We start from the raw sequence: 25540 nt of genomic DNA, 5'->3' as shown, positions 1-25540 counted from the left end.
GAATTTTCTTGATCTCCATTGAATATAAGTCATGCTTTCTTGTGTTTTTGCATGTCTGGTAATTTTGAATTGTAAAGTGGACATTGTGAGTAATACATCATAGGCATTTTGGGATTCTGTTTTATTCCTATGAATATATTGTTTTTATTGGTGGTGGTGGTAGTGGTGTTGGTATATGTGTTCAGCAGGGAAGTTACTTTTCTAGACTCACCTGTAAACTTTGAACTCCTCATCAGTGGCAGCAACTAGAATGTCTTTTCGCTTTAGTGAGATTGCATGCATTTCATACCATACAGGAAGAACTTGGGGGTTAGTAAAAGATTTGAGGAAAGCCATACATGATGGCACTTGTTATTTCAGCTACTCAGGAGGCTGAGATAGGAAGATCACTTTAGCCTGGGAGTTTCAGACTAGCCCGGACATAGTGAGACCCCATCTCTCCCCACCCACAAAAAAAGATTTGGGTAAAATTTGTACACCGAATTTGGGGCTCCGCCTCTTTCTATTCTGTCCCTTTGGGGATTTCCTTTCTCATTCTTCATGTACTGTGATTGTCCGAACTCTGGCATCTCGTTTATCAAGGATCTAAGATGATATGTTAGCCACTCCTCTACCCACTGGATGCTGCCCTTAGGCTAAAACTGTAAAGACAGGAAATCCACCCACTGACATTCCCTTCTAAAAGTACATACTACTGTTTCCAGTTTCAGTCTGGTTTTGATCAGTCTTCAGTGCTTTCATATACTTGTTTTTTTTTTATTAGCTATTCAAAGCTTATAAGAATTTCAGCTATTGTACTCTGCAGCTCATTCAGTAACTAAAACTATGGTAACAAAATGTTACCTAAACGACCTCTTCAGTTAATTTGATTCACAAAGTATGTGAGAAGGAGTTGTAATTAACCTAGTGATATGTATAGATAAATTAATTTTTTATACGTTTTTAGAAATTCTTGACATTTTTCTCCATATATTTAAACATTTCTCCCCGATCCTGTTGAAAACTATTAAATTGGAGTTATTTTACAACAAAGTTTTCCTGAGGAAAGTATTATCCCAGTCTATGTCTGTATTCGAAATTAGTGGCATCAGAATTAATAATGTTCCACTTCAGAGGCTTTAATTATTTTTCTACTCATTTATACACGTCTTTCTATATTCAGACTTTTGCTATATTTTGAGTTTTACTCACTGGAAACTTCAGCTATGATGCTATAATGGTTCAAGTAATCCTGCATATAATGATAAAATCTCTACACTCAATACGTGTATTACAAGCCAAGAGATTTGATGTATAGTTATATCCGTAATACTATTGTTGTAGCCTTGGACATGTCCCATATTTTCACTCTTTCATCTATAAAATTGTGTAGGAGTTGGAAACATTTAGAATAGACCATTCTTATGTCCCCTCCAGAGATAATAATGTATGAATCCTTGAATTTAGTGAACCTCTATTATTTTTTCCTTAAACACCTTTCTGATTTTAATTAAAGAAAACCTTTTTCAGTCACCTACAAAGAAAACCCCATCAGACTAACAGCAGACTTCTCAGCAAAACCTTACAGGCAGGCTAGGAAATAATGGGATGGCATTTTCAAAGTACTGAAAGACGAAAAAACTGTCAGCCAAGAATTTTGTATACAGTAAGATTAAGCTTCATAAATGAAGAAGAAATAGCTTTTCCCAGGTAAGCAAACACTGAGGGACTTCATCACCCTAGTCTGACCTTACACAAAATTCTCAAAGGAGTCCTAAACATGGAAACAAAAAGTTAATATTTGCCATCATACTAAGACACAAAAGTATAAAATTCTCAGGTCTATAAAATATCACACAAAGAAGGAAGAGAAATGAATCAAACGGCAATTTGGCAGAATTCCACCAAACCACAAAGAGAAAAAGAAACAAAGAATTTATCAAACAACTAGAAAATAATTAACAATATCACAGGAGCAAAACCTCACTTATCAATATTAACTGTGACATAAATGGATTACATGCTGCACTTAAAAAATATAGATTGGCAGAATGGATAGAAAAAACAAAGCATGATTTAACTATATGTTGCTTACAAGAAACTCACTTTACCTATAAAGACATATATGGACTGAAAGTGAAAGGGAGGAAAAAGATATTTCATGCAGATAGAAAGCAAAAGTGAACAGCAATAGTGATACTTAGATAACACAGACTTTATATCAAAAACAGGAAAAAAGACAAAGTCATTACATAATAATAAGGGAATCAATTCAGCAAGAGGCTAAAACAATTCTAAGTATATATGCACTCAAAACCAGAAGGCTCAGATTCATGAAACAAATATTACTAGACCTAAACAAATATTATTACACCTATTACTAGACCTAAAGAGATAGACAGCAATACAGTAATAATGGACAACTTCAACACCCTACTGACAGCGTTAGTCAAATGGTTGAGATAGAAAGCCAACAAAGACATACTGGACTTAAATTGGACTTTAGACCAAAAGGACTTCAAAAATCATTTACAGAACATTCTACCCAACAACTACAGAATATGCATTCTTCTTATCAGCACATGGAACATTCGCCAAGATAGATATCACATGTTAGGCCACTAAACAAGTCTTAAGAGGTTTTTAAAATCAAGTATCTTCTCAGACCACAGTGGAATAAATCTGTAACCAGTAACAAGAGGAACTTCAGAAAGCATAAAAATACCTGGAAATTAAACAGTATCCTCTGGAATGATCATGGGATTAATGAAGAAATTAAGACACATTAAAAGATTTTTTGAAACAAATGAAAATGGAAACACAACACACTGAAACCTGTGGTATAAAGCAAAAGCAGTGCTAAAGGGAAGTTTGTAGCATTAAATGCCTATATATCAAAAAAGCAGAAAGATCCCAAATTGATGACCTATCATTCTGTCTCAAGGAATTAGAAAAGCAAGAAAATATCAAACCCAGAATTATCAGAAGAAAAGAAATAACAAAGACCTGAGCAGAACTAAATAAAAATAAGGACAAAAAAAATACAAAAGATCAAGGAAATTAAAAGTTGGTTCTTCAAAAAGATAAACAAAATTGGTAAATTGCCAGTGAGACTAACCAGAAGAGAGAGGATCCAAATAAACAAAACCAGAAATGAACAAGAAGATATTACAACTGATACCACAAACATACAAAAGATTGTCACAGACTATTATGAGCAACTACACTCACAAAGTAGAAAACCTGGAAGAAATGGATAAATTCCTGGAAACATAGAATCTCCCAGTATTGAACCCAGAAGAAATAGAAATGCTGAATAGACCAATAACAAGTACCAAGATTGAATCAGTAATTTAAAAATCTCCCAACAAAAAAGAGTTCAGGACCAGATGGATTCACAGCAAAATGTGTACAAAGAAGAATTAATACCGGTCCTCCTGAACCTGCCCCAAAAAATTAAGGAGTAGGGAATTCTCCATAAATAATTCTATGAGGTCATTACCATCCTGATACCAAAACCAGGCAAGGACACAACAAAAACAGAAAAGTACAGACCAATATCCCTGATGAACACAGACTCCAAAATCCTCAACAAAATACTAACAAACTAAATCTACTAGCATATCAAAAAGATAATTACCATGATCGAGTGAGTTGTATACCAGGGATGCAAGGATGCAACATACACAAATCAATAAATGGGATACATTACATAAACAGAATGAAGGACAAAAATTGTGATTATCTAAATAGGTACAGAAAAAGCATTTGATACAATTCAGCATCCCTGCATTATAAAAACCGTTAACAAACTAGGCATAAAAGGAATATACCTCACAGTAGTAAAGGCCATATACTACAAACCCACAGCCAACATCATACTGAAGTGGAAAAAGTTGAAAGCATTCCCTCAAAGAACTGTAACAAGACAATGATGCCCACTTTAACCACTCCTATTCAACATAGTACTGGAAGTCCTAACCAGAACAATAAAGCAGGAGAAAGAAAGAAAAGTTATCCAAATTGGAAAAGAAGAAGTAAAATTATTCCTGTTTGCTGATTATATAACCTTATATCTAGAAAAACCTAAAGATTCCACCAAAAACCTCTCAGATTTGATAAATGAATTCAAAGTTTGAGTATATAAAATCATTGTACAAAAATCGGTAGTGTTTCTGTTCACCGATAATCTAGCTGAGAAAGAAATCAAGAAGGCAATCTCATTTAAAGTACTACAAAGAAAATAACAAAATATCTAGTAATATTTAACCAACGAAATGAAAGATCTCTACAAAGAAAACTACAAACCAGCGATGAAAGTAATTGTAGAGGATACTGACAAATGGAAAACCATCCCATGCTTATGGATAAGAAGAATTAATATCATTAAAATGATTATACTGCCCAAAGCATTGTACAGATCCAGTGCAATCTCTATCAAAATACCAACCCCATCTTTTACAGAATTAGAAAACAAAATCCTAAAATTCATGTGGAACCAAAAGAGTGCTCAAATAGGCAAAACAATCTTAAGCAAAAACAACAAAGCTGAAGACATTACATTTCCTGACTTCAGATTATACCGTGAGGCCATAGTAACAAAACAGCATGGTACTGATATAAAAATAGACACATAGATCAATGGAAGAGAGTAGGTAACCCAGAAATAAAACCATGTATTTACAGCCAACTAAACTTTGCCTAAGTTAACAAGAACATACACTGGGGAAAGGACACCCTCTTCAGAAAAAGGAGTTGGGGAATTGGATCAGCATATGCAGAAGAATGAAACTGGTCCCCTATCTCTTATCATATACAAAAATCAACTCAAGATGGAATAAAGACTTAAAGGTAAGACCTGAAACTATAAAATAATACTCAAAGTAAACCTGAGGAAAACTCTTCTGGACATTGGTCTAGGTGAAGAATTCATGACTAAGACCTCAAAAGCACAGGTAAAAAAAAAAAAATAGACAATGGGACTTAATTAAACTAAAAGCTTCTGCATGGCAAAAGAAATAAGATAGTGACAGGAGGCTGAGGCAGGAGAGTCGCCTGAACCCAGGAGGCAGAGGCTGCAGTAAGCTGAGATTACACCACTGCACTCCAGCCTGGGCTACAGAGTGAGAGTCCACCTCAAAAAAAGAAAAAAAGATAGTGAGCAAAGAACTTGCAGAATGGGAGAAAACATTTGCAAATTGTGCATCCGACAGGGGACTAACAGCCAGAATTTACAAGGAACTCAAACAACTAAACAACAACAACAAAAAAAAAAAAAAGAAAAAACACCAAGTAATCCCCTTAAAAACTAGTGAAAGGACATGAATAGTCATTTTTTAAAATAAGACATACCCATGGCCAACAGGCATATAAAGAAATGCTCAACATCACTAATCAGAGAAATGCAAATTAAAACCACAATGAGATATCATTTTACACCAATCACAATGGCTGTTATTAAAAACAGAAAATAACATGTTGGTGAGGATATGGAGAAAAGGGAACTCATGTACACTGTTGTTGGGAATGTAAATTAGTACAACTTCTATCGAAAACAGTATGGATTTTTTTTTTTTTTTTTTTTTTTTTTGTGAGACAGTGTCTCACTCTGGTACCCAGGCTGGAGTGCAGTGGTGTGATCTGGGCTCACTGCAACCTCCACCTCCCAGGATCAAGTGATTCCCTTGCCTCAACCTCCCGAGTAGCTGGGATTACAGGCAAGTACCATCACACCTGGCTAATTTTTTATATTTTTAGTAGAGACAGGGTTTCACCATGTTGGCCGGGCTGGTCTCAAACTCTTGACCTCTAGTGATCCACCCGCCTCGGCCTCCCAAAGTGCTGGGATTACAGGCATGAGCCACTGTGCCTGGCCAGTATAGCTATTTCTTAACTGAAAATAGAACTATCATTCAATCCAGCAATCTCATTACTGGGTATCTAGTCAAAGGAAAAATCATTACATCAAAAAGATACCTCCTCTCATATGTTTATTTGCACCCCTATTTACTTTGGCAAAGATGCAGTCAACCTAAGTTTCCATCAATAGATGAATAGGTAAAGAAAATGTGGCATATATACACAATGGAATAATATTCAGAAATGGAAAAGAATGGGTCAGGTGCAGTGGCTCATGCCTGTAATTCCAGCACGTTGGGAGGCCGAGGCAGGTGGATCACTTGAGGTAAGGAATTTGATACCAGCCTGGCTAACGTGGCAAAACCCTGTCTCTACTAACAATACAAAAATTAGCCAGGCGCAGTGGGTGTGCCTGTAGTCCCAGCTATTTGGGTGGCTTAAGCATGAGAATCACTTGAACTTGGGTGACAGAGGTTGCAGTGAGTCAAGATCGCACCACTGTACTCCAGCCTGGGGGACAGAGCAAGCCACTGTCTCCAAAAAGAAATAGGAAACGAAATAATATTTTTTACAACATGGATGGCACTAGAGGCAATCATCTGATGTGAAACAGCTCAGAAACGAAAGTCAAATATTGCATGTTCTTACTTATAAGTGAGAGCTAAATAATGTGTACACATAGAGGTAGAGTGTGGAATGATAGACAATGGAGATTTGGAAGGTTGGAAGTAAGTAGGGGTAGATGATGAGAAATTACTTCATGAGTAACTGCGTTAACTCAAGAAATGGATATCCTAAAAGCCCTAACTTTACCATTCTAATCTATGCATGTAACATAATCACACTTGTACTGCACACATTTATACAAAGAAAAAAAATAAATAAAAGCTCTTTCTAGTTATATAAGAACTACGTTTTCACAGTTACCATCTCAGACTTTTAAATGAGAAAATTACGTATGTTGTACACTATATCCTTTGGCCAATGAATGGCCCACCTTCATGTGAAAAAAAATCTCCATAAGGATGAAACTTTGGAGGAGCTATGTGTGTTAACAGGAGAAAGACAATACTTCCTTGGCCAGATCATACCAACTTTTGTGGTTTGCAAAATGTTAGTAATAGTAGTACTAGCCTTTCAGTTGCTCTAGTCAGAGGTAAGTGTTACTTCTCTGTAAGACTTAAGATTTTACATTTAGCAAAAGATCTAGTTTACCATTATAGATGTGGAAAGAATAAGATGCAGTTGAATGAGATTCTAGATCCTTCTTAAACACTCACTCTGGTAAGGGGAAGGCTGAGAAAGGATAGGACACTTACCCTGCCAAGAACTTTTAAGTTGGGAGAAAAAGGTTCAGTGAGAGATACAGGGGCAAACCTAAGTTTCAGTATAACTTCCTGCACCACAGTTGAGAGTTTAAACTGCTAGATTTTTTGTTCATTGTAAACCAGCAAAGAAAAGCAGAGACAACAGTCAAATCCAGAAAATAATGTAGAACTCCGTATGCTATTTCAGCTTCTAATACCCAGCATCAGTTTCTAGTTGAAGAACTATTAATACAAAAATGGAAGGATACAAGAATAGAGTGTGAATGCGGCCAAGAGGAAGAGGACCTGACATATGGAGAACTTTTCCAAACAGCTAGTACTTTTCTTAAAGAAATATAGAGTTTAGTTCCCAGAGAGATTTCAGCACTTTATAAACAGGACTCAGTATTTTGTCAAATATTTGGGTTTAGTTTTTGAAAATTTAAAGAATATCCTAAAATTTAGGCCTAATCAGGATGCTAAAGATGAATTGATGTATAAGGATAATGCTCTTCACACATGTTTATAGCTGATATAAGAATAACAAATATGTACATTTTATGTTAATTCTTCTGAAACAGTTTTGAAGAATATAATGCTAGAATCACTGCTATATTAAAAATTCTAAACTTGGGATACATTTTTAATTTGAACAGATCATTAGCACCTTGATAAAGGACTAGATGTTGACAGACATAGAGAATGTGAAGATATTTGTTGAGGTGGAAAAAAAAAAAAAAACTGGGATTATAACATTTAAAGGCTTGCATCCAGAGAGCTCAATGAGCAAATCAAGAAAGTATAAAAGTGCACCTAGTAGGTTCATTATGCTAATGTTAACAGTTGCTGAATTATGGCAGATAAACCTGAAATTGGCAAAATGGAAACTCTAATGACATTTTTCACAAAATTCAATGTTTTTATTTTAATATAATTTAATGTCACCTTTTGGCAAAAATAGCATGATTCAGCCAGGCTGGCTTATGTGTCTCCATATCTTACAAATGGCGGTCACAAGGTTTTTCTAACTTACACTTCTATCTTAGTCCATTTGGGCTTCCATAACAAAATCTTGTAAACTGGGTGGCTTATAAACAATAGGAATGTATTTCTTATAGTTCTGGAGGCTAGGAAGTCCAACATTAAGACATTGGCAAATTCAGTGTTTTGTGATGGCCCACTTCCTGGTTCATAGGCAGTCATCTGTTCACCCAAACCTCACATGGCAGAAGGGGTGAGTGGTCTTTCCCTGGTCTCTTTTGTAAGGGAACTAATTCCATTCATGAGAGCTCCACCCTCGTGGATAAATCAATTCCCAAAGGCTTCCTATCCTAATACCATCACTTTGTGGGCTTGGATTTCACTGTACAAATTTTAGGGGAACACGAAGACTTACCATAGTAAACCTCCTACTTCAGTTTTTGATCAGTGTTTCATATAATATCTTAGAGATAGCTCCATACGAGTATGTAGGGAACTGCCTCATTCTTTTCAGTGGTTGCTTTGGTTTCTGTTTCTTTGAATGGATGTATCATGATTTATTTAACCAATCCCTCATTAATGAACATTTAGTACTATAGTAAGTATCCTTATGTATATATATTATTTTGTACCTGTGCAATGTATCTGTAGGATAAATTCTTACAGGTGAAATTGCTGAGTAAAAGAGATTGTTCTTTTTCATTTTTATAAGATTTTGCCAAATTGCTATCCATAGAGGTTGCTATCTATAGAGTTATATTCCCTACAAAGAATTATGAGAGTAAAAAATGTATTATCAAAAAATTACAGTAATTATCAGAAAAACAGATAATATTAATTGTGTGACTACAAATGACTTCTAGACCCCAGTTATAGTAATATGCAAGTTTATTCTTTAATGTTGATGACCTGCCATCCGCTACCTACTATACTTTGAAGTAAATGAGCTTCTATTTCAAAAACACAGCGATCCCATTTTTAACACTTAATTTAAATAACCTAATACTATTACTAGCTAACATTACCCAGGAGGCTGAGTCAGGAGGATCACTTGAGCCCAGCAGTTCAAGACCATCCTGGGCATCATAGCGAGACCATAGCTCTAAACAAACTAATCCTTTTTTTTTTAGCCAGATGTGGTGGCACTTGCCTTTAGTCTCAGCTACTTCAGAGGCTGAGGCCAGAGGATCGCTTGAGCCCAGGAGTTTGAGGCTTCAGTGAGCTGTGATCACACCACTGCACTGCAGCCTAGGTGACAAAATAAAACATCTCTTTATAAAAATAAAACAATTTCCTAGCATGTGTCAGGCATTGTTCTAAGTGGTTTATGTATTTCAACTTATTTAATTTTCACAACAGTCCTACAAACAATTGTAATTGTTTTCCCAATTTACAGGTGAGAAAACCAAGGCCTGAGATATTATGTATCTTGGCAGAGCTGGTAACTTGTAGGGCTAAACCCTAGCCCTATAAGTTATTTTGAAAAATCATGCTGAACACACGTATACACATCTATAATTTCTTAAGTTTGTATTCACACTCTCATCACAAATAATCCATATCTTTCTTGTATCTTTTTGTGCTTGCAAACCTGCCTTTTGCAGATGCGGCAAATTAAAACAGAAAGTTGTTGGCTTCATTTTTGTTCTGTCCTGAGATACCTAGAAAATTAGAAAGCAAGTTGAAATGGTCTTATGACAATCCCAGGTATGATAAATAAATGTATAGCAATTTAACATTTTTCATTTTAAGTTGATAACCCTCAAGTTATTTCAGAAATGTGCCAAAGAAGCTCCTAAGAAACGTTTATAATAATAAATGTTGAAATGGTTTTTTTAAAAAATAACTTCCTGTGGTTCTTTCAGTAAGCTTTCGTGACACTTTTTATCTGCAGGCAAGTGGCGGTATTCTCCTGTGTCTTGACATGCAGGCTTAGGTGAAATATTGTGGGCATAAAAATTGGATTTGGTAGGTCTGCTAGGAAGGGGTCATGTAAAAGTCATCTTTGATTTGTTAATGGAATTCTTTTTTAGATGTAGTATATGGCAGTAGTGATGTGCATCCTAAGGGAAAAACCAGTCTCTTCTGTAAAGTTTTATTTTCATATTTGTACACTGTAGTTCTGTTGTGTGTTTTTGATTTAATAACAATTTATGTGTTTTTCTGTCGCAGAGCACTGCAGCCTGTGGTGTTGAGGCTCACAGCGATGCCATCCAGCCCTGCCACATCAGAGAGGCCATTCGACGCTACAGCCACAAGATTGGCCCACTTTCCCCATTCACAGTACGTAATAACAGAGTTATAAAAAGTTATATTTATAATATGAAAGAATTTTGATTTTCAAGTGGTCAAATGAAGAAGCAATGGAATTGTTGAAAGCAATTTGTGGTGACTGTAATTTTGTTGTATAAAAGTGGCATAATTCTCTTGGGAAATGAAAGTCATTTTCGTCTCTTTTTGGAAGGACACTTTTTTTCTACAAAATATTATTTTCTTTCAATTACAAATTAAGTTTTTTTGTTGGGGTTTATAGTTTCTATTTTTCAAAGCTTAAGTTTATAAAACGTTATTCTCAAATTATATGTATCCAAATATTGCTAGTAGCACTTTATATTTTAGAATTGGTTAGATTGGCATTACCACTTCTATCAGAGTATCCTTCTCCTAAACATGCTTTTAGTTGGAAGAAGAAGAGATATTTCTTTACTGGCTTTGAACTAAGCTGAAATGCAGACAGTCTTTTACATCTTCAAATGATTTGAAGACTTATAATCAGGGTTTTGTGTTGTTTTAATGGGGAATTAAAGACCTGATATTTCAACAATCTAAAGAAAGTGTGTGCAGGTGTGTGTGTTTTAATTCAGTGCTCATCTTATGGCCCTTTAAAAAAATCTTATTTGTGTTAAGAGAAATTTCTTCAAGTGCTACTCTGTTTATAAGGAACTAGTTCAACAGAAAGTAAAGTTTGATATACATAACTGAGGAAAGTCAGATTTACTTTTTCGATATTCTGTTTTAACAAGCTAATGAAAATGTGTATGTATAACGTTATACATAAACAAATGAGAAAATAAATAGTAAGTATTACATAGTATACATTTTTACCTGAGTGGACTTTACTATTCATAAAAGTCATGATTTTGTCTATATTATCTTTTTTCCTTATGTTTAGTTAAATAGAATGATTTCTTTCCATCCTTTTATTAGTTGTTGTTAATTATATAGATAGATTCTCTGTGTAACAGGAAGAACATGTTTTATAAATGTCTCCAGAAGCTCTCTGTAGTGGTGAAACTTTGCACTTTTAATATTTGAAGTTTATCTTGTATAAGAACATGATTTTAATATTGCTGATTAAAGCAATATATCCTTTTGCATGAATGTTTTTAAAGTCTTATAATTGAAAAGAAATTTCTTTTACATGATAGGTGAAGCTGTTTTAAATGACAGGCCAAAAGGAAGATGAATATGAAAAATGATGAATGAGAAAAATAAGAGATAATTGGAAGTAAGAATTTAAAAACCAACTGAAATTGAAAAAACTTATGATGAAAGATTAAAAATATTAAATCCATCGATAACAGTCAAATAATGACGAATAGGTTGAGACAATGGAGGGGGAAAAAAGAGGTAGTGTTTGATAATAATCTAGAAGCAATTAAAAGATAGCAAAGGGAAACACGATTTTTGAGAAATAACCTAAAATGGTAACTAAAAGTAATGAATAAAATTACATAAAGGAAAATGTATCCGATACAAGGAGAAAACGCCCTAATCATGAAGTCTGCATTATTTCCTCAAAAAGAAGTGGTAGCTGCTTCATTCTTCAAAGTTTTTGTTTTTAAAATAGACTGGACAGATCACCTGAGAGCCATCTTGGTTGATGACACTATTTACATACATGTGTGTGTGTATATCTTTTCCCCCATGTCCAACCTGGTACTTATGTATTACTACTTTTACAATCTAAGACTGTAGTATTAGTATATGATAAAAATGTACTTTAAGCTAGCTTCAGATATTGCCTAAGCTAATTTTAATCTAATAAACATAAAGAATGGGCTTTTTAAAACTGATGACACGATTTTAAAACGCTTAATTTAAATACATCTAGAAAATAAAACAAGCCATGACCTGGAAGTTTCAGTTAGCCGCTAGCAGAACAATCAAACAAAATCAACAACAAATGGTGACAAACTCCACCCCAGAGGGGCACCCAAGGTGTTATTATTCCTCAGAAGGGGACCGCCACCTGGAAAAGTCTGCTCTATTTTCTTCAGCTATGAGAATTTGCCCACAACAAGAGTGAATATGCCTGCACTTTTTTTTTTTTTTTTTGAGGCAGAGTCTCACTCTGTTGCCCAGGCTGGAGTGGAGTGGTACGATCTCAGCTCACTGCAACTTCTACCTCCCAGGTTCAAGCAGTTCTCCCTACCTCAGCCTCCTGAGTAGCTGTGATTACAGGCGCCTGCCACCATGCCCAACTAATTTTTGTAATTTTTTTTTTTTTTTTTTTTTTTTTTTTGAGACGGAGTCTCGTTCTGTCACCCAGGCTGGAGTGCAGTGGCGCGAACTCAGCTCACTGCAAGCTCCGCCTCCCGGATTCACGCCATTCTCCTGTCTCAGCCTCCTGAGTAGCTGGGACTACAGGCACCTGCCATCATGCCCGGCTAATTTTTTGTGTGTTTTTTAGTAGAGACAGGGTTTCACCATGTTAGCCAGGATGGTCTCAATCTCCTGACCTCATGATCCACCTGCCTGAGCCTCCCAAAGTGCTGGGATTACAGGTGTGAGCCACCTCGCCCAGCCTAATTTTTGTAATTTTTAGTAGAACTTCGCCATGTTGGCCAGGCTGGCCTTGAACTCCTGACCTCAGGTGATCCACCCACCTCGGCCTCCCAAAGTGCTGGGATTACAGGTATGAGCCACCGCGCCCAGGCTGCCTATGCTTTTTTGTATCATGAATTGCATGACCAAAGCTAAGATTCAGGGCTTCCAACCCCTAGCTTCAAACACTTTCTCCTGAAATACACACTTTTGCAACTGTCCCCACCATACCTCACTTTCTGTATACACACTCTAAAGAACCTTTAGAGAAACTAATTTTACTTTTTTGCTTCGTGTTTGTTTTTCTTAATTCTAAAAATCACTTCAGATTCTATGATCTGCAGTATTCTAGAGTGCTTTTGCAACCTAGAATGTCCTGAGTGATTTTGATGCTTGCCATCTTATATTGCATTTTTATTCATAGTAGTTGATAATACATGAAGTTACATTGTGTGGTGATTAAGAACTTTAATCCTGGAGCTAAATGGATAGGGTCCAGATCCCAGCCCTGCTACCTACAAGCTGAGTAGCCTTACACAGGTTTCTTCACCGCTTTATGGCTGTTTCCTCATCCCTAAAGTGAGGATATTAGATTATACTTCATGATAGGATTTAAAAAGTACTGCGAACTTAATTAACATATAGTAAGCTCTTAATAAATTATATTAGTAATAATGGAAGTAGTAGTAGCTATGGTATATTTTTTAAAAGAGATAAATAATACAAAGTAAGCGGAAACCATTCCACTCAACCACACTCAAATGCGTGTGCCTGTGCACACACATATGCCACACTGAGGCTACCTGGCCTTACTCTGTGAGCCCAGAAAAAACTAAAAATTTAAATAATGATGTGGTTTGTTTATGGACTAATAATTTATACCATTAAAATTTAAATACCATACAAAAATTATTGTTCCTGAAAATAAATGTTCATTTTTACTCTTTGGCTTAATAACGGTTAAAGAATATAATTTTTTTTAAATCACTGATCATCATAAATAAGTCTTAGCAACTGAGTGTACATACTTACCACCCGATTTTTTGCGTACCAGCTAGGTTTTGCATACTAGCTCTGTGGAACAGAAATCTAAAGAACAAATGGGTGACCTCATTTATAAAGTTTCTTCAGTTTCAGTGTTTGTGATTTTACATATTTGCATAAGTTATTGAAAAGGTTTTCAGAAATTGATGAATATATCAAAGTTGATACATTTTTTAATTACTGGGCTTATTTTTCTCAACTTTTAAAGTTTCTGCAGTTTACTCATGAAAGAAATGCTACTATGTTAGAAAATTATGAAAATATAGAAAAATACAGAATAGAATAAAACTTAAGTTCCAGAGATAACTACTGTTAATATATCACTACCTTTTCATCCTGCCCTTTTTCTTTGTTTATACATATTAATAATTTAGCAAAATTGAGATTATTCTAATATTGGTACTTATCATTTTATAGTATATTATGTAGTCCTTAAAAACATGATTTGTAATAGCTTCATAGTACACCTTATACATCTAACTGTACCTTTATTCACTTAACCATTCCATTTTGTTCTTTATTTAGGTTATAAATAGTGATAGTGGATATTCTTGTCTGTAAATATTTATCCATCTATCTAGTTGTTTCCTTATGATAGATTACTAGAAGTGAAATTCCTGAATCAAAGGATTGGACCTTTTAAATTTCCTGATAATCTTACCAAAATAATTCTTTGAAAACATGAATGACTTCATAATTGTATAAGTGGTATATGAGAGTATAAACTCAAATCAGCATTGAATATTATCAGTTTTATTTTTGTCATTTTCCAGGCAAAAATCAAGTAGCAATTATAGCAGCTAATATTTATTGAGCACTCATGCATCATGCACTGCACCGTACCAACTCACACAGGCCTCACGACGACCTTAACAAATAGAAACTATTGTTCATTTATGGATGAGAAAACAGGCTGTAACTAGCCTTCCCAAGTTAACATACAGCTAGTGAGTGATAGGATATTTTTGTTTTAATTTGTATTTGATAACTAATGATATTGAACATTTTTATATATTTACTAATAATTTGTATTTCTTTGAATTGAATTATGTCTTTGCCATTTTTTGTAGGGCATTAGATTTACTTGTATGAATCTACTAACTTACATGAATAAATTTTTGTAATTAAAATTTTTAAGACATTTATCAATTATGAACAGTAAAACTTTTTGTCAGGTTTGTTGCAGGTATTTTTCCCAGTTCTCCATTTATCTTAATTTTTTTCTAATTTGATGTTTTCAATATATAGGATTTTATGTAGTTAGGTCTACTGATATTTTCCTCTATAATTTTCCGTTGTCTTATGATTTAAAAAATTGTATAACCTGAGATTAAATATACATCTGTATTTTTAATTATTTTTTATTCAACTATAATTCTACATTTTTATCTAATATATGGTATGAGAGTTTCTATAATATAAAAACTAAATATCAAAATATGCCAATCAATTAAATGAGTAATCTATCCAGTTCCTGTTTGTTAGGATTGCTTTATCATCTGTTAAATTACTACAAGCGTATCTCAGGTCTTTCTGTTTTCTATTCTGTATTATTTTCCAAAATTATTGATAATACTTTGTATGTACTACCTGAATATATAAAGAATACAGTATTTAGGGAGGGCATCAGGGTCTAAAAATGGGTGTAACAAAGGTTTAAATGAATTGTCCCACCAGAAAATTCATGGCATTTGTTTGAAGAGTATTTTTTTCACAACCTAAACATTCAAATGCTTTTGAATGGTAATGGTAATGATTTTAACAAACACATTCTTAGAATTTACTTGTTCAAGGTTAGAAGTAAAGAGCATTTTAAAATGTTACGATTAGAGCATTTGGTGTTTTCTCTCAGAGAAAATACTCTGCGGGGTAGTCTAGTGTTCTCTTATGTCACAGGGAAGGTGGTCAGACATGTTTTATCTAGATCTTCACTATTTACAAGCAGTGGGTGGTACCCATGGTTACCTACTCAAGCCTAGCTCTCAATGGGAAGTGCTGTAAATTGCTGATATAAACCCAGGTCTGTAATTTTGAAAGCCAGAGAAAGGAAACTGTGTTCGCTGAGTGTGATGACATAATCCCATCTGTAATGCCTGAATCTATTTTAGTTTCTCCTGATATTCACAGTAGAAAAATGTTAACCCTCTGAACTTGCATGTTATCAGGTAACTTTCTATTGAACTAGAATAGTGAGACAATAAAATTGCTCATTTAAGCGTGTTCATTAACCTGAATAATACCTTAAGTGCATCTGTAGAAACAAGGCTCTAGTCTTTACTCAGCTGCCTTAAATTGAGACAGAATCATAGCATTTTAAAACTGGAGAGGACTTGAGCTAGCCAGTTAGTCTGGACCTCCGAGAAGCTTTGTGATGTACCCAAAGATACTTTGCAAGTGCATGACAGAACTAACCCTAGAATCCAGCCTCCTGACTCTCAGATTACTGTGCCCATTTACTTTGATGTAAATTTATTAGAGGGCACTAAGAGATGTTTTCATATCATTAGTTTAGGGATGTTCATAATGGACTAATAGGGATTGAAAATACGAAAAATTTTTAAAGAATTCTTCACATTGAACTTTTAAAATCAAAAGTGGCATGGCAGATTGTTTTGACCATTTTGATCTAGAATTTCATATTTGCAAATATTTATGTCATGAGCACATTAGATTTGTCTGCATCTTATGTGTTCAACCTGGAAAATTAAATGTCACTAAATATTAGAATAATTTTCAAATGTAAATACCAAGTAGAAATTGGGTGGAAATAAATTATATGTGTTTTTACTGGAAGTGAAAATTTTCATAATAAATTTTTTGAGAGTACTAAATCTATTATTACAGATTGGAACCCAAACATGTTTAAAAGTGTAGGCCACTGATCTTAAGGAAAAAATTTAACATGTAGCATATTTATCATATAAGAAGAACCTGAAAGTGAGTATTTTCCAGAAAAATATGAAACATTTAATTTAATTACTTTTAATTTCAATCATCAGAGCCTTTTCTGTGTACAGCAGCTAAATACTCTGTGGCTTACTGGTACCATAGGCTTCAATAAATTCTTACTAATCCTACTCATTAAACTTTTTCTTTATTGGTTGACCTGTATTCTTAACTCTTTAAGTGGTTTTATTCTAAAACTACAGCATTTCCTAAACTAAATTCTGTAGAAGACAAGTATTCCAAGAGGTATTAAGTCTGTATTTGTGTAAGGAAGATCCACTCTTAAAACTTCATTTAGTAAGTATAGGTGTATTTTGAAGTCAAAGTTATGGATGACAGTTGGAATATTATATCCATTAATGTCCACTTTATTTTTGTATATTTTTAGTTGCACAGCACTGAAAAGAGTTTGCTTCAAAATACAGCCATTTTTAATAATGTGCTACACAGGCCTGCAGTAGTCTTGGTGCAAAAGAAATACTAAAAATTATTTGTTTGAAAGTTGTTTCACTAACAATATCTGGCACGTGCTTATATTTCTAAACTGGAAGGTTTTTAGAGGGAATCAATATATGGATTTCTTATCCAGCATAATTCTTCTTGGTTTTCTGGAAAATATTTTTTAATGAATCTTAAAAAACACTATAAGCTACTTAAAGATGTCACAAAGAAAATCTCCGTCATCTGAGGATCGTTCTCTGACAAATATTTATTGAAGTTTGAGAGTTAAATTTATTTTGCTTCATCTATTGAAACCATATTTGGTGAACTTCATTTTCCGCTATTGTAAGCATAACATCATGATTCTACACTGCCAACTGGAGTTGGTACGATTATGTTATATTATAAAATTGTTTAGTTAATTTTTTTTGTTCTTTTGTTTTTTTTAAATCAGGCAGATGTGGGGAGAAGGGAAGAGAGATCTTATCTCATTTAAACTCTCTGCAGCAATATCTTACCTTGGGGCAGCCAGTACATTTGTTTATAAGAAATTATTCAGTTCTATTTTGAAAAATCCTGGTATTGCCAATAACTAATGTTTGTCTCTGTGGTATACGGTGACTATTCAAACACATTTTGCTCTTTCCTGCTTTCACTTTGTATTATTAGTAAACACCTCAAATTTAGTTCAGCACAGGACATAACATCCTGTGGTGATAGACTTACTTGCACAATTTTATACAGAGTATATTTGGGCTGCTTTAAATATCAAAAACAAAACCTGAATTCCAAGACATAACTTACTAATCAACAGAACAATTATAAAAAGTTCAAATATAAAACAGTGGATGACATAACCTTTATTTGGAGTAGCACAAAAATTGTGATAGACATTCAAACCAAACATCTATGGAGACCCTAGAATACTCCAAAGAATCCTAGAATTTTCAGGAACGTAGGCTGAAAAAGCAAATCACTTTTCTCTAATGGGAGGCATAAAGCAGCAATGAAAGATGACAGTCTTAATCATCCCTCTGTATTTTCTCCAAGTTTATATATTTCAAAGTCTTTTTAAATTGGTAGTACTTCAAGAAATTAATCTATTTTTGTTATAACAGGTATACTGTATCTTGAGGAATAGAGGAAGAATTTGATCATGAGTGCAAGGAAAGGGGTAATTTATACCAAATAGAAACCTTTTGAATGGAATATTCTAAAAGGACTAAATCTTGAGGTTTAAATGTTGTTATAGTTTCTGGGTCTTTGCAATCTTCTGGAGGAATGGAAATCAAATGAAGAAAATCCTTGGAGTGACTCTGAAAAGGAAAATATGTCTTTAAAAAAAATTACAGGATTCTTTTAACTCATAAATTCATGAAAGCAGCACAAGGATTAGCCAGGAGGAACTAAACTAAGTTGAGCTATTTCTAAATTTTAAAATTGTGCTGTAAAAATGGCAAGAAACTTCTTTTAAGTCTATGAAGAAACAAGAAGATTATAAATACTCAGATAGATGACTCAGTACATTAATTTGCTGATGTTGACCTAGCAAAAATACTATTTTCATTTTTTAAGTATTTTATATACAAATTAGTTGAATATTAGAAAAATAACATCAGTTCTATTTAAATATTTATTTACTATTGCCAGAAACATCTGACATTCATAAGTGTGTTTTGTTTGAGTGAAACATTTGTATACTCTTTTATTGATAGTATGACAAAAAAATTCCCCTCCAAATACCTGTGATGAGAGCCTGTTGAACTGTAAGTGATTTACTTTTTGGTGATTTCTTAAATAGTGTTACATAACTTTAGTCAACAAATGTAATCATTGAAATGTCATTTAATTTACTGATATAGTTGCAAAGTTAATCCCAGAACATAATAAGTGGATTGTTTTAAATAGGAAATTTGCACCTTTCAAAAATGAAACTGATACCTTACTCTTATTGTGCCCAACATATATTTAAGACTACATGCAAGTTAGTTAAAATGTGCAGGAAAAAAATAATTATGCCTTGTTTTCCTAACCAATGTTTTAATTATGATTTGATTTAAACCAAATCCCCTAGGCTATGTATGCACAGATCAAATATCCCACCCCCACATACTGCCTCTGCATGACTCTAGGATGCGAGAAGAGAAAATTCATAGTCCATATGTCAGTCAGATGTTAATTTTTGCCCTGGCACCTGGATAGGTTCTCCCACCTGATTAGAGTGCACTCGCAGCTCTGGGCATATGCCCAATAAGTGGAGTATGCTCTCTAGATCAAGAAATATTTTGACTGATTAGTTGGCAGAGGTCATGAGGACAGAGCCCAGTGTCAGGCTCTGAGTTTGCCCAGGCGCATTCAAGGTGACAGTTGGGCTGCTGTGCCGCTCTGGTGGAAATACCAGGGAGGGAGTATTTGAGTTGACTTTCTGGCTGCAGAAGTTCACAGCCTGGCCTACAGATTTCTGTCAATCCAATTCAAACACTTGTGTAGATTTTACAGTTTCCAACAGAGACATTAGAGAGTACATTTCTGGCTCTGATTTTACTCTATATTCCTGATCTAACCCAAAAACCCATACCTGTATTCACCACTAATTAGGTAAGATCCTAATAAATAAATGAGTTATAGTTGACAAATATTTCCCATCCAAGCAGGGTTTTGGTGTTCAAAAGGGAAAGAGAAAAAAGAAAAGAGAGCTAGCTTGGTTTCTACACTGTGCTTTTCTCTAAAGCCACTGTCTAAAGAAGAAAGTATTAGGGGTTGATCTTCATGTTGGTGACCTAACTTTGCCTTAATTTTTGATGGCAAGCAATGTCTATTGCTCACACAACCGGCTTGCAAATGGTTAAAATAATAAGGAGGCAAGGCAAGACTGTGTACTGCTATGAGTCAATCTGTCACCCACCACTGCTAGAAAAACAATCCAAAGTACATGCCTTCCCGATAGAATGAAAGCACACTTCATATACAAAGGACAGCACTTGATTTTTGAGTATGGACGAGAATCTGTATCTGTACAACTGAACTACATGTGACCATTATTAACATCCACATGTGTCCTGAGATCCTTATAGCTTTGATATCTGCATTTATTCAATAAGCATGTGTCAAACATTGTGTTAGAAATATATTGGGAGGGAGGTATGGTGTATGGAGATAAGAAACCAGTTATCCAAATATAGCAAAGGAGGTGAATAAATAAGCAGTGCCATGTGATTGATGTTGTAACTAAAAGAGGGACAGTTCCTTAGATACAGTGAAAGGATGGCACAATCTGCCTGAGGAAGTGAAGGAAAACTTTTAGGGGGTTTAATATTTGACTTTATAAAACAGAGGTGAAGGGAATGAGTAGTGATTTTGAAAAGACAATGCAAGCACACAGAGGAGCAGGAATAAAATGAAAAATAAAATAGATGTATGAAAATAGCATGGCTGTTCAGGCAAAGATGAGGAACTGGATCTGGAGTACGTTGAGATGAGATGAAGCATCAAAGATAGAGTGATGACATTTTGAGAAGGACTTTCAATTGCAAGCCAGTTTACCCAGACTTTATGATTTAGGGCAGCAGTTATCAAACTGTTCTGCCAAAATACATTATGGATTTCCCACAGATAATAGTGTTTTCTCTAGTTATACAAATTTTTGTCTCTTAAATTTCTTTTTCCTTTTCTTTTTTTTTTTTTTTTTTTTTCTTGAGACGGAGTCTCGCTCTGTCACCCAGGCTGGAGTGCAGTGGCGCAATCTCGGCTCACTGCAAGCTCCGCCTCCTGGGTTCACGCCATTCTCCTGCCTCAGCCTCTGAGTAGCTGGGACTACAGGTGCCCGCCACCACGCCCAGCTAATTTTTTGTATTTCTAGTAGAGATGGGGTTTCACCGTGGGCTCGATCTCCTGACCTCGTGATCCACCCGCCTCGGCCTCCCAAAGTGCTGGGATTACAAGCGTGAGCCACCGCGCCCGGACTTTTTTTTTTTTTTTTTTTTTTTAAGGAAACAAGGTCCCACTCTATCACCCAGGCTGTGACGCAGTAGTGCAGTAGTAGCTCACTGCAGCCTCCATCTCCCAGGCTCAAGTGATCCTCGTACCTCAGGCTCCCAAGTAGTTATGCACCACCATGCCTGGCTAATTTTTTAAAACTTTTTGGAGAGATGGGGTCTCACTCTTGCCCAGACTGGTCTCTAACTCCTGGCCTCAAGCGATCCTCCTGCCTTGGCCTCCCAAAGTGCTGGGATTACAGATGTGAGCCACCGCACCCAGTGGGAAATTTTCTTTTAAACAACAGACATAGTCATTAAGGAGCTATTTCAGATTTTTTTAAGCAAAGTATTAATATGAACAGCTCTGTATTGTAGAAAAATAAGTGATTGTGGGTTGGGCACAGTGACTCATGCCTGTAATCCCAGCACTTTGGGAGGCCGAGGTGGGCAGATAACGAGGTCAGGAGATGGAGACCATCCTGGCTAACACAGTGAAACCCCGTCTTTACTAAAAATACAAAAAATTAGCTGGGTGTGCTGGCATGTGCCTGTAGTCCCAGCTACTCGGGAGGCTGAGGCAGGAGAATCGCCTGAACCTGGGAGGTGGAGGTTGTGGTGAGCCGAGATCATGCCACTGCACTCCACCCGGGGCAACAGAGCAAGACTGTGTCTCAAAAAAAAAAAGAAAAGAAAAAAGAAAAAGAAGTGATTGCGTTGAGAAGAGACTGGTGTGAGGGGATATAACAGGCAAAGAAACAAATTAGGTGGCCCTGCAATATTGCAGGCAAGAGGCTAAAAGAGCATCTTCTGAGGCAATGGCGTGAGACCAGAGAAGACAAAATGTATTCAAGATATATTTGCCATATAGAATAAGTAGAATAAGACCCTGAGTGAGAGAAGAATAAAAAATAGCAAGTTTACAATTTGGCTGAATGCATAGAACAGACAATTAGAAATGTTCTTGAGACTAAATTCAGTGCTCACATACTTAACAAAGAACTTGCATTAAATTTGAAGATTCACCAGGGAAACTAATTTCAGGGGGATTTCCTGGTTCAGAGTGGAGGTAGCTCAAAGCAGAAATCATCTTTAAAAAAAAAAAAAAAGACACTATAGCTTTCTGTTTGAACTTCTGGGAGTGTTTGTATATACGACCAGAAAGTCCCACATATTATGCTGTTTTGATTAACAAATTGACTTTCTAAACTGTTAATGAATTTGGTCATGCATTCTTAGAAGATGCCTCATCTAACCAGGTTTTGACTTTTTTTTCCTTCATTAAAGCCATGCCTGCAGTAGCTTTGGGTAAGATACAAAATCCAAAGCATTATTTTCCTAAACTTTGATTAGCAGCTTTTATCTCTGTGAGAAGCCATCATCTCTGTCATTGCTCTTCCAATGTAAGGAAGAAACTCAAAAAGAAACTGTAAGGAACGTAATGAGAGCAGCACTAACTTACACACCAGATTTTATAGGATTTATGAAATGATGAGTTAGCGCTTTTTCTACAATTTAACAGAAATCCAGCCTTACTGATTGTAGTGATGCTTCTAAAGGAGACTTGCTATGTAGTTCATCATAACCCATACAATCATTCCACCTCAACAAGCACTTCCAGTCTGTAAGAAGTTCAGGCTCAATTTCAGGCCTTTTTGCCCTTCCCTGCTAAGTGTCCCTCCTTCAAATTTATGAAAGAAAACATTTCTTTCTGTGAAAGGTTTTTGTACACCCGCATCTGGAAGTGTTTATTTCAGCGGCATGTAAGCTATCTGTGGATTTAGTTAGCACCAGACCCCCTTTTGTGTACTTCTACCTTAAAAATTTTATAAATGATCTTATTGAATTTGTGCCAGTATGCACATGGTTTGGCTGATTGCAGCATATATCCTTTACCTGCCAGTCACCTTTGATTTATGTTCCTTCTGCTAAGCTTTTGCCTTCCAAAAATGGTGCCACTGAACTGTCCTCTAAATCATCTTATTGGTTAAATTACTCCAAGATGAGTTGGTATGTTTTTGGTTGCCTACAGTCAGATGAATTTATATTTTTATGCCCTTACCCACTTCTAGTGAAGTCACTTATAAAGGAGGATTGGACAAGTTATATCATCGATCTCTTTATTCCAAATGAATACCATCTGAAACACTGTGCCAAGTCCAGACTAAAGTGATGAAGAAGTGTTCTTTGGCATCTACTTACAGGTCCTTCTTTTGCAAAGAAGTCTGTACCTTGAACTATAAATCTGATGTGGGGACGTTTTAATTCTCAGAAAAGGGGAAATAAAGTCACTGAAACAAAATATGTAAACTTTGTCAGAAAGATAGGGATTTTGTAGGCTTCCCAAGACTTTACTAACTTGTGAGTTTCATGATGTTTCTTGGAGAAAACCAGGTGGCTTGGCAGTTACTTAAAATGTTGGCTATTTGTGGGAGTGGTTTCAAGGGGATTCATATTTCTAAAGAGAGATCTTAGCTAATTCCTAAGAGCTTTTGACAAAGTGCTGCATCATTTTGAACTAATTTTCTAGAGATACATTGGTCATTTAACTTAATGTCACATGTTACCAGCTGTATCACTAGATTACCCCCAGTGAATTTACTTAGAGTGAATTTGCTAATGAGGAAGCCAATATTGTGCTGATAGAGCATGGCATTACTGGTAGAAATTTTAAAGTAGGTTTTAAGTACTCAAATATCTCACTTCAGCAAGCTTTGCAAAGAACTGGGTTTTTTTTCTATGTAATACATGATGATAGAGGAGTATTTTTAAATTTCCATGATTGTACTTGAAATGGTGTGGAAGTATTTAAAATACTTGGATTACACAGCTCTCAGTATCATAGTTCACAAACTATTGTAAGCAAGGATAGAACTAGGCTGCTTGGCTGTGGTCCCACCTAGCCTGGAGGTATTTATTCTAAAAGACTCATGAGGCTTCATTTATACTCCTGAAAATTTATGTGGTGCTCCCTGTGCTGAAAGCTGTCTCAAGAGTGTGTCAGTCACATTTGCATATTTAGACAGTCATGGCACTGACATGCTGTTCAGAGACGCAGCATGTGTAGGGCTGCTGCTAATAGAAAATCACTACCAGAGATGTAAGCACTGTTTCCATTAATATGTCAGTTTGACTTTTAAAAACATATATGTACACACATATGTGATCTTTTAGATAGACTATACATATATTGTACCTATATGTGTGTAAACATGTATATGTATGTGTATACAGTCTCAAATACAGTCTCATTTAAAATGATTATCCTAAATGAACCAGAAATTTAATGAATACTAGTTTATGTAAATGACCAGTTAACATTCTACTGTCTTTGATGGTTTTTCAAGGGCTTTTGAGTCAGACAACTTGCCTGAGTCAGTTTTGTGATTTGTTAAAATTAGCAATTTTTTTTTTTTCTTTTTGAGACAGGGTCTCACTCTGTTACCCAGGCTGGAGTGCAGTGGTGCAACCCTGGCTCACTGCAGCCTCAACCTCCCAGGCTCAAACAATCCTCCCACCTCAGCCTCCCAAGTAGTTGGTACTACAGACATATACTGTCATGCTCAAGTAGTTTTTTTTGTTTGTATTTTGTAGAGACAAGGTCTCACCATGTTACCATGGCCTTGAGCTCCTGAACTCAAGCGATCCACCTGCCTCAGCCTCCCAAAGTACTGGGAAATTACAGACATGAACCTCTGTGCCTAGCCCCCAAATTAGCAACTTTTAATAAGTGTCAGTAATAATACTTCAAAGCTTCTAGCACTGTGCTTAACATAGAACATGCTTAAAGAAATGCAGCATTTTAAAATCATTATTACCATATTAGAATTTAAATGTAGATTATAATGCTAGTTTGCCAATAGTACCCTTCAGAGAATCACAAAGAGAAGCCCAGCCTGACATTTGAGTGTGAGACAGAGACCCAGACCCGTAATTGGCTTTCTTTATAGCCTTCAAAAAATTCCCTAATGTTTCTATGTCCATTCTCAGTTAGTAATAATATGTCTGTATACCAAAACCTTTCGGAGTATCTTGAGATCCACGAATGCTGGACTCCTTTCCTGCCCTGCATGTTTGCTCTTGTGTGGGCAAACAGACCCATGCTGAGTACCATTTTACTTCCCAGTGTCCATCGCATTACTGACCACATATGGGAAATAAGACTTAGAGGCAGTAAGGGTA

The 25540-nt window shown here is 35.4% G+C and overlaps 1 protein-coding gene across 7 annotated transcripts in view; it reads left to right on the top strand.

The window, feature by feature from the left end:
* Window positions 1-25540, top strand: part of SUPT3H (SPT3 homolog, SAGA and STAGA complex component) — a 551049-nt gene that overhangs the window by 427282 nt on the left and 98227 nt on the right. For 6 of the 7 annotated variants that reach the window (XR_004026555.1, XR_004026554.1, XR_004026556.1 and 3 more), the window contains one exon: window positions 10299-10409. Coding sequence is in view for 3 of the 7 variants with exons in the window: in XM_012496574.2 (XP_012352028.1) it covers window positions 10299-10409 (111 nt within the window). In the remaining 4 variants the exon portion in view is untranslated. Of the gene's footprint in view, window positions 1-10298; window positions 10410-18502; window positions 18559-25540 lie in introns of those variants that run through there. The other variant, XM_030797570.1, reaches the window with a different exon arrangement.

This window comes from Nomascus leucogenys, chromosome 17, assembly GCF_006542625.1.
Source record: "Nomascus leucogenys isolate Asia chromosome 17, Asia_NLE_v1, whole genome shotgun sequence".
Taxonomy (NCBI): domain Eukaryota; kingdom Metazoa; phylum Chordata; class Mammalia; order Primates; family Hylobatidae; genus Nomascus; species Nomascus leucogenys.
The sequence above is the reverse complement of the archived record's forward strand: the minus strand, read 5'-3'. Positions and strand labels throughout refer to the sequence as shown.